This window comes from Notolepis coatsorum (assembly GCF_963971535.1).
Source record: "Notolepis coatsorum genome assembly, chromosome: 4".
Taxonomy (NCBI): Eukaryota; Metazoa; Chordata; class Actinopteri; order Aulopiformes; family Paralepididae; genus Notolepis; species Notolepis coatsorum.
The window spans coordinates 57,073,616-57,084,070 of NC_140168.1; the positions used below are offsets into that span (position 1 = coordinate 57,073,616).

At 45.3% G+C, this 10,455-nt stretch overlaps 1 protein-coding gene across 1 annotated transcript in view; it reads left to right on the forward strand.

Annotated features, from left to right (window-relative positions):
* myo1g (myosin IG) overlaps window positions 1-9,760 on the forward strand; it is a 106,048-nt gene extending 96,288 nt beyond the window's left edge. The window contains 1 exon segment of the mRNA XM_084313662.1: window positions 9,065-9,760. Coding sequence (XP_084169788.1) covers window positions 9,065-9,224 — 160 coding nt within the window. The 3' untranslated portion in view covers window positions 9,225-9,760.
* The last annotated feature ends 695 nt before the right edge of the window (window positions 9,761-10,455 follow it).

Here is a 10,455-nt window from a genome sequence, read left to right on the forward strand (position 1 = left end):
TAACCACACCTCTATGATAAAAACACACAGGGAACAATACACCTTTCAAATGTGTATTTCACCTCATTGTCATGGTGTTTGAAAAGTAAATTATCATGGTGTTTGAAAAGTAAATTATCATGGTGTTTGAAAAGTGGATTTATCATAGTGTTTGAAACTTAGATTTATCATAGTGTTTGAAAAGTAGATTATCATGGACTGGTGTTTGAAGGCCTAAACCATTGCTGCAGTGGTACATTTCTCAAGTGTTTGAACTTAGATTTATCATAGTGTTTGAAAAGTAGATTATCATGGACTGGTGTTTGAAGGCCTAAACCATTGCTGCAGTGGTACATTTCTCAATGCTAAAGATATCAGTGAGGAATATAAATATTTGGGAACAGCATTTTAATATGGTCTGGGTTGAAAATAGTGAACCTATTCTTTAAAAGCTATTTACAACATATATTTTACAGGATATAAAACAGGTTAACAGTTAAAGTTAATTTGAGTGCCGTTGAGCTTCTTCCTTTCTCTCTCCTAACTCTCCTTCTCCTCTCCTGCCCTCTCCTTCTGTCCTCCTATACTCCCCTTCTCTCCTCCTGTACTCCCCATCTCTCCTCCTGTACTCCCCTTCTCTCCTCTTGTCCTCTCCTTCTCTCCTCATGTCCTCTCCTCTCCTTCTCTCATCCTGTCCTCTCATTCTCTCTTCTATCTCTCCCTCCCCCCTCTCTATCTTCCCCATTCTCTCCATTAAAGTTAATATATTGTAACTGGATACTGGCTGGATCAGTGGGATATTTTAATGGCAACAGGAGAGCATTCAAGTTATTTGTTGTTGTGACATTTGAATCATTTCTCTCCCTATCATCATTTTCATCCTCACTTTCTTTAGCATCTCCATGACCGTCTTCATCATCATTTCTCTCCATAGCATCATCTGCATTCTCTTTCCTCAACTTCTTCATCATTTCTTTCCATAGAATCATCTGCATTTCTCTTTCCTCCACTTCTTCATAATTTCTCTCCATAGAATCATCTGCATTTTCTCTTTCCTCCACTTCTTCACCATCTCTCTTCCTGATATCATTATTTCCCTCTTGAATATCTCCATCTTCATTGTCTGTACTGTCTTTATCTAAGGTGGAGCAAATAATATTTGTTTTATAATAGTAATATAATTGTACTGTATATAATATTCGTACTGTAGCCTACAATGTTATAATTGTATTATAAAATAATATGTCATATAGCACTACCACCACTAGCCCTCTTGCCTTGATTGGAATAAAAAGGGTCTATGGTTGGTCGATTTAAATGTTTAAGACACAATTGTCTGTCCAAAATAAGCATTATTGACCATGTTAGCACCAGATTCTCAGTTATAATCCAAACTATGGCTCTGTGAGACAAGCTTGTACATGTATCCCCAATTTTTCAAAGAGCATTTTTCAGCTGCTTTTTAATATTCTTCCGATTTCTTTCTCTCCTTGGCATTCTGTAATCATAAAAATATAGGCCAATGCTAAACCCACTTTTAAAACCTCTTATCAGTGTGGGCACACATGTGGGCCCTCTTGAAGACGATTTGCCCACCTGCACTTTGGCAACCTCTAGTGGCTTGGTTAGTTGCCTGTCGATAGCCCTTTCAGGACAAAATCCGTTCAGCGGTTCTCGAGTTACATGCCGATATGTGAGGCTTGCGCGAAGTACACGGTATTGCCCAAATACTACTCCGACTCTTGGGGCTCTAGTTCCGTCAATCATTTGGCGATCTCGATGATTGGACAGGGTTGTAGCCAATGAGTGTGGCTTTCCAATGATACCCCACCTGGGGATGTACGAATCAGGGATCTAGGTGAGAAGTCACAAGCGAAAACAGGAAGAGAAAAACGCAGAATTAGTTGAAGTCTATGAGAAAACTGAGCTTTTCTTTTGTACACGGTTGACCAAAATCACTCCTAATCACTCATTTCTGAACAGATTTTTATGATCTACATAAGACTTCAGGCAATGGATTTCGGGTGTTTTTTAAGCCTCCAGCCATTCTGGGAAAACTACTTCTGGACTACTACAGAAAAACGTGAGTAACACGTTTTTCTACAACTCAAGTTCATGTTACTCTATTTCATTAGCACTAAAGGTGAGTTGTCCTTATTTTATCAGAAACTCCAGAATGTCATCTTTCAAAAGAGCCCAGGCTCATGCATGTGGTATAAGTATAAAGTATAGTATTTTGGTTTGCAAAAAAAGTATGCAGTCCCTCAAAAACGAAAACTAAAATGGCCAATTTTGGGGTTTACTGCCACTCTTAAATTAGCTTTAAAAAGCAATTCACTCTATGGGTATATTTTGTGCAAATAATCCTAAAATAATTTGTACACTTTATTTCTAAATTGAGAACACAGGTTAGCATAGAATCAGCTAAGCAAGGTACCTGTTTAGTTAGCTAGCTACAGTAGTAATACAGCTAGCCTAGGCTAAAACATACTGCCATCAATAAAAGCACGTGCAGTGTACATACATTAGTATTTAGTAATGCATAATTGGTCAAACAAACTCAATCTTTGCAACTTCAAAGAAAGCTTGCTGTATTACCTACCTCACACACAGCAGTAGCATGCAGGGTTACAGCTCAGACTGCATTAAGCCCTCTGGCATCTGAACATTCAAGAGGGGATGTGTCTAAAACTGAACATTTAAATGGATGGAATATTGTAGTGACAGGGCTGCTCAGAGTTGTAGCTAACACTTTTGCGTGACATTATTTAACCGTTCTGGGTCAAGTTAGATCATTGGAAGGGTACCAATGGGCACGTCCTCTAATTTTCGCCACTCAAAATGCCATTTTAGCATGATGTTTTCAGCTGTGGGGGCACATAGTCATGTTTAACCATTGGAAGGGCACCAATGGGCACGTCCTCTCGCTTTTGCTACTCAAAAGGGCACTTTAGGTTTAGCGCAATGTTTTCAACTGTGGGGGCACATGGTCAAGTTTAACCATTGGAGGGGCACCAATAGGGCACGTCCTCTCGCTTTTGCCACTCAAAAGGGCACTTTAGCGCAATGTTTTCAACTGTGGGGGCACATGGTCACGTTTAACCATTAGAGGGGCACCAATATGGCACATCCTCTAATTATTTCCACTCAAAAGGGCACTTTTGCATGACATTATTTAACCGTGGGGCACAAAAGCACTCAAAAGGGCACTTTTGCAAGATGTTTTTCAACTGTGGGGCCACATGGTCAAGTTTAGACCATTGGAAGAGCACCAAGGGCACACCCTCAAATTTTTCGCCACTCAAAAGGGCACTTTAGCGTGCGTTTTTCAACTGTGGAGGCACCAGGGGGGGGGGGGGGGCGGATCGCCCCCTGCCCCCCCTGCCCCCCCCCCCCCCCCCCCCCCTCGAGTACCAAATGTTGTACCAAATGTTGTAAAATCATAATACCGAACCGTTTTTTTATCATATCGAAAAAGTACCTACGTTTCAATATACCGTGCAACACTAACACACGCACACACACACACACACACACACACACACACACACACACACACACACACACACACACACAGCACACACACACACACACACACACACACACACACACACACACACACACACACACACACACACACACACACCACACACACACACACACGTGTATACAAGACTTGGTGTCAGTGTAAACATCTTTATCTGCAGTGGCACAATTATTCCCTGGGAGCGATGCAGACACACCGGCTCAGTGTTGATTTGCACACAATGGACCAGCAGCTCCCCCGCAGCCCAGCAGTCGTAACGCAATGTGGCAGGAGGCGCCGGCGGCCAGGCTTACTGCACACACACGGCCCGGACGCACACAACAAGACCCCAGAGGCTTACTGCACACACACGGCCCGCGACGCACACAACAAGACCCAGGCTTACTGCACACACACGGCCCGGACGCACACAACAAGACCCAGGCTTACTGCAACACACACGGCCCGGACGCACACAACAAGACCCAGGCTTACTGCACACACACGGCCCGGACGCGTGAATATTAAAGGCAACCAACTTGTGTTCAGCTTTTCGTTCAGCGTTTCTCTGATTGGCCACACGGCCAATCAATCAATCCACTAGCACACGCCCTTGCGGCAAGAGAGACGCGGCAAAAGCGCTGGTCGAACCAGCGGTGTTCTGGCAAAAGCGCTGGTCGAACCAGCGGTGTTCTGTTGTGTGACTGTACTACAGCGGTGTTCTGTTGTGTGACTGTACTAAACTCTTCCACCACATGACCGACATTTGACATACAGTACACTCCTATCTATGTTGGGATTATGTTTGGTCATGACAAAACAATAAAAATCGCTACTGTTAGTAAGCTGCCACCACCCACTTCAATGACAGAGCTCTCATATTTGCGAATGCATAAACTATATCTTAAATTATGGCGATGTGTCTAATATGGCTGTCGCGAAGTCATTGATAAGCGACAGCCATATTAGACACATAGCCATAATTTAAGATATAGTTTATGCATTCGCAAAATATGAGAGCGCTTGTCATTGAAGGGCTTCCTACAACGGAGGAACGGCCGCTGCTGCTGCTGGAGCTGAACCGAGTCAAGCCGCGGGCGACCACACGGAAGCCGGGGAAAAAACAACCGCGTCGCCCCGCTGGCTCTTCAGCAAGCAGCCTCCACAGCTCCAGTTAACCTAATTTATACCGTAATGAATCATTAAAAAATATTCCGTTAACTGGAATATGTTGTTTCTTTACACATATGTTGGATTATGTAATTGGGTTTTCATGACAAAACAATAAAAATCGCTACTTTACATCAGGGTGAACGCTGTTACACTGCCACCACCCACTTCAATGACAGAGCTCTCATATTTGCGAATGCATAAACTATATCTTAAATTATGGCTATGTGTCTAATATGGCTGTCGCGAAGTCATTGATAAGCGACAGCCATATTAGACACATAGCCACAATTTAGATATAGTTTATGCATTCGCAAAATATGAGAGCTCTGTCATTGAAGGGCTTCGTTCTACAACGGAGCACGGTCGCTGCTGCTGGAGCTGGACCGAGTAGAGCCGGCGGCGGTGCACGGAAGCCGGGGACAAACCACTGCATCGCCCCGCTGACGTTAAAAACGCGAAATAACGTTACTGATGTACAGTGACACCCAGAGTTTCTAGTTACAGTAGTGACGCGTGAATCGAGATAGTCCTAACACTGTAACAGTGTTTATTATTAAGAGTCAGATAGTCCTAACAGTGTTTATAGTCCTAACACAGTGTTTATTAGTAAGAGTCAGATAGTCCTAACAGTGTTTATTATTAAGAGTCAGATAGTCGTAACAGTGTTTATTATTAAGAGTCCTAACAGTGTTTATTATTTCATAACTGTATGGGCTTTGTTTATACATGTACAGTGACGAGTGAATCAGGGGCGGAGCTAGGGGGTGGCTACCTGGGCTCAAGCCCCGGATGTATTCTGAAAAGCCCCGAATCTATTTAAAAAAATAAATAAAAAAAAAAATAAAAAAAATTGATTTTTTATTTTTTTTACAATTCATCGTTGTTACATGAAAATATGTTTGCACCAGATTTAGCAGAAGCTAATTTCCATCTGTGGTCTATCCAGCTGCTAACTGTATTTGAGTGAGTTAAGTCTTGGTGTTAAGGTTGACTCAGACCTAAGCTTTAAATCACAATCACAAGTTGACAAAAACTTAATTCTTCCACCTTAGAAACATAGCTAAAGTACGGCCATTTATAAATCAAAAGGACGCTGAAAACCAGATCCATGCCTTTATCTCAAGCCAACTCGACTACTGTAATGCACTCCTTACCGGCCTCCCGAAAAAATACGATGATAACTATTTTATTGCAATGCACTATTGCATTATTTTATTCTATTTGACTAACTATTTTATTGCACTGCACTATTTTACTTTGTATCAGTGAATCATAGACGCCTGGCCATAAGAGCATTCGGAGCATCTCTGCTCTCCCACTATTGAACTTGGGGAGCAAAGGTATGATCTTGCTCCACCACTTTTTGATTATATGAAAAATATGATATATCCCCCCCCAATATATAAATCTAACCATAACTACGTTATGGTTAACTGAGTTTTATAGTGAAAAGAGCAGCTTTATTGGTCAAGATTGAAGGCTCTATATTGCAGGAAATTGCACGTACAGGTTCATTAAATTCAAAAAAAATCTGTCGTGGAGGGGGTTGTGCCGGACCCCCTCCGAACCACCCCTTGCCTGCCCAAAAACTAAAAATAAAATACAAAAAAAAAAAAAAAAAAAAGATCTTAAAAAAAAAAAAAAAAAAAAAAGGGGGGTGGGGGGGGGGGGGGCCCATCTGGCTAAGCCCCGGATCTCCTACAATCCTAAATCCGCCCCTGGAGTGAATCTACCATTGGTTGTTAAAAACGCGAAACATAATAATCAGTCAGCAGCGCTCCACTGCTACCGCAGCCAACACAAGTGCGTTGGAACAGCAGCCCAACACTACACAAGTTGGTTGCCCGCGCTGCCGCGCTTGCTCTTTGGATTTAATTTGGGACGTGGGACGGCTGCGCTTGCCTGCGCGTGGGGGCGGGTGGGCGCGGCCAATCAGAGAAAAGCCGAACACAAGTTGTTGCCTTTAATATTCACGCGGCCTGGACGCACACAACAAGACCCAGGCTTACTGCACACACACGGCCCGGACGCACACAACAAGACCCAGGCTTACTGCACACACACGGCCCGGACGCACACAACAAGACCCAGGCTTACTGCACACACACGGCCCGGACGCACACAACAAGACCCAGGCTTACTGCACACACACACGGCCCGGACGCACACGAGAGAGAGAGAGAGAGAGAGGAGAGACGAGAGAGAGAGAGAGAGAGAGAGAGAGAGAGAGAGAGAGAGAGAGAGAGAGAGAGAGAGAGGAGAGAGAGAGAGAGAGAGAGAGAGAGAGAGAGAGAGAGAGAGAGAGAGAGAGAGAGAGAGAGAGAGAGAGAGAGAGAGAGAGAGAGAGAGAGAGAGAGAGAGAGCGAGAGAGCGAGAGAGAGAGAGAGAGAGAGAGAGAGAGAGAGAGGTCACAATTAGGGATATCCCGATCCGATCACGTGATTTTCAGAGGGTCGGGATCGGGATTTAAAAAAAAATTTTATTCAACAAACATGACCATGTTCACGTCTTAAACTCATACTGAGGCCTTAGTTTTGGTTTTAAATTTTAAGAGAGAGAGAGAGAGAGAGAGAGAGAGGAGAGAGAGAGAGAGAGAGAGAGAGAGAGAGAGAGAGAGAGAGAGAGAGAGAGGAGTTGGTGGTGGCCTTTCTAGGCCCCACTATAGAGAGAGAAGGGGGGATTGAGAGGGTGAAGCTAGGGGAGAGAGGGGTGGAGAAGAGAGAGATGAGAGGAAGCAGGGTGTCTGGGTCACACCATGGTGTGCTGTTGCTGTGCCCCAATTCTGTCTGTGGTGCTGTTTCTACAGCAATGAATTATTCGACTGCGGCAGGAGGTCTGGTTAGCACACTGTGGGGCTTACATCCCCGAGCCACTCACAACACACACATACACGCACGCACACACGCACGCACACACACACATACATAAATACACACGAGAGACAGAGAGAACAGGTCACAAAGAACAGACCTGCTGGACACTATATCACTGAGACACCGGAACCCTAATAGTCCGGTGCTTTGCAGAAAACACCACACTGCAGCACCAACACAGCCTATCACAGCCTCACAGTATCAGTCAATGTCCTCTGTCACAGCCAGTGGCTTAGTGCTGAGGTCCAGAGCGCGTGTGTTCCCCCTGGTGTGTGGTTACACACAGGGCTGTGGCCTATTGGGGGGGCAGTGGGATCTCCAGTGAGATCCGGTATCGCATGCAAAATCAGAACTTGGGGAAGGTCAGTGGGTTTTCCGGGCCAGGCGCGTCTCCCTGGCTCGGTGGGGGAGGACAGCTGGTTCATGAGGTGGGTGGGGGGGTTTGGGAATGGGGTCCAAGGCTACACCTGTCGGAGCGGCTTATGACGGACGCCAACACAGCTTTGTGGAAGTAGGGTGATTGTTGTGCGATGGTCAATTGTTGTCTTCGGGAGTTCGCTCTGTTTACAGAGTTGGATTGGCTCAGAGGTAAAAGAAAATTTTAATAGAATAGCTTTCCACTATTTCAGTGATTGCTCCTTCTGCCTCCTCTACTTTGAAGCCTTTCATTATTCCGGTTAAAAACTAAGTGCTTCAGTGGGAGGCAAATAAACATGCAACCCATAAACACATCAACCAGATAAACGCATCAAAGAGGAGCAGTGCGCTAGTGTGGTGATGAGCTCACAGACCCGCAGCTACCTCAGACTCATCCTGACTTATGAGTTATGACGTAGGAGGATCAAAAGCTCTGTGTGTGTGTGTGTGTGTGTGTGTGTGTGCGTGTGTGTGTGTGTGTGTGTGTGTCTGTGTGTGTGTGTGTGTGTGCTATGAGGACTCAACACCGGCCCGACGTGCCCACCCCGATGAGTGGGTTCTGGGTTGGGTCAGCAGAGCCCATGCGGAGGGCTGCGATCCCCTGGGGGGTTAGAGAGAGGAGAGACGGCCTTCAGGGGAGATCATCTTCAGCTGAGTGTGCAGCGTAGGGCCTGTCCCTTCCTCATCCCAGCTGTCAGCAGGGGGATTGCGTATGTGACACCACAACACCTGCAGTCCGGATGCAGCTGATGGCAGCCGTCCATTCAAACCGGGGTGGGGGGGGGGGGGGGGGGGGGGGGGGGGGGGTCGACCGACAACTAATAGAATGTTTCTGGGTCGAGTTTGCTTTGCCTTGTTGAACCCGTTAGCTGATTACACTGTGTCATCGCTCACTGGCCTGTTATTTGATTACAATCGTCTGTTGTTTTCCTACCATATGTATGCCGATGGAATACTATGAATATGCAATGTGTTAACTGTTAACTCCTTTTTTTCTCTCTCTCTCTCTCTCTCTCTCTCTCTCTCTCTCTCTCTCTCTCTCTCTCTCTCTCTCTCTCTCTCTCTCTCTCTCTCTCTCTCTCTCTCTCTCCCTCAGTGTGAGGAAGGTCCCTCTGCCGGTGACCGTCCGCCGTTCGGTCCAGCTGTGCATGCGAGGTAAACCCAAGAGCGTCACCGTGGAGACTAAGGCCGGCCAGACCAAGGCCGACTTCAAGAAGAGCCGAGACGGCTTCGTCCTCCTGCTTCCCCCCAACTGAGATGGTCCGACCCGACCACGCGGTTCGACACCCCCTTTACCTCATGTCCCTGGGCCATACCACTATGTGTCTCCACCGGGGGTGTGCCGGTCCCCTGGTGTCCACAGATCACGCCAAGACATTCAAACTGTTACAGACTAGTGTTCAAGAGCAAAGGAACCTGCCTTCTCAGGGCTTCAGAGCAATGGCTATTTTTCACACGTTTTTAGAGAATAGTAAACCACGCACTTAATTGCAGATCGGCAGCTTATATATATGTAGTTGTGAATCATTATATTCAACAAATGTATATTCACTATTTGCAGGTAGGATGTCAACTTTGCTTTTATTTGTGATTTCTCATTTTATTGCACTTTTTTTAAGGAATTAGAGTAGGACCTTTTTTCTAGTCGACTTATTTTTGTATGTCACTGCCTTGGCAATGTGAACGTTAATTGTCTCATGCTGCTGCCTTTTAAAGAGAAAGGAAAAAGGGCAACACTGTATAATTTACTGTTTATCGGAAGTGATCAAAAAGGATATAACTAAATAAATTATTAGAAATATACTTTTATGGATGTGTTGTCTGTGTCGTTATTTGAATCCTCTACAACGTTTTCACCACAGGAATAATACTTTATGGCACTCTGTAGAAAATAAACCATGTTGTGGACATGCAGTCTGTCAACATGCAGTCTGTCAACATGCAGTCTGTCAACATGCAGTCTGTGTGAACATATAATCTGTGAACATGCAGTCTGCACATACAGTATAGTCTGTGAACAGGCTTTGAAGCATATATTATCTCTCTCTGTCTCTCTGTTTACTCTGGAGCTTGTCCTCCCAGGTGATCCATATCTCCATCCTGATAGGGTGTCTTGGCGGCTCTTTGTCCTCCCAGGTGATCCATGTCTCTGTCCTGATAGGGTGTCTTGGCGGCTCTTTGTCCTCCCAGGTGATCCATGTCTCCGTCCTGATAAGGGTGTCTTGGCGGCTCTTTGTCCTCCCATGTGATCCATGTCTCCATCCTGATTTGGTGGCTCTTTGTCCTCCCATGTGATCCATGTCTCCGTCCTGATAGGGTGTCTTGGTGGCTCCATCATCCCCCCTGCTGAGGCCAGCTGCACTGTCATCCAAATTGACAACACTGTGGGCTAGATCCACAAAGAATTGATTGCACGGAGCAAGTTGCACCCTTACTTACAATTCATTATGAATTGAAAATGGGGGACCCTGATGTAAACAAGACGAA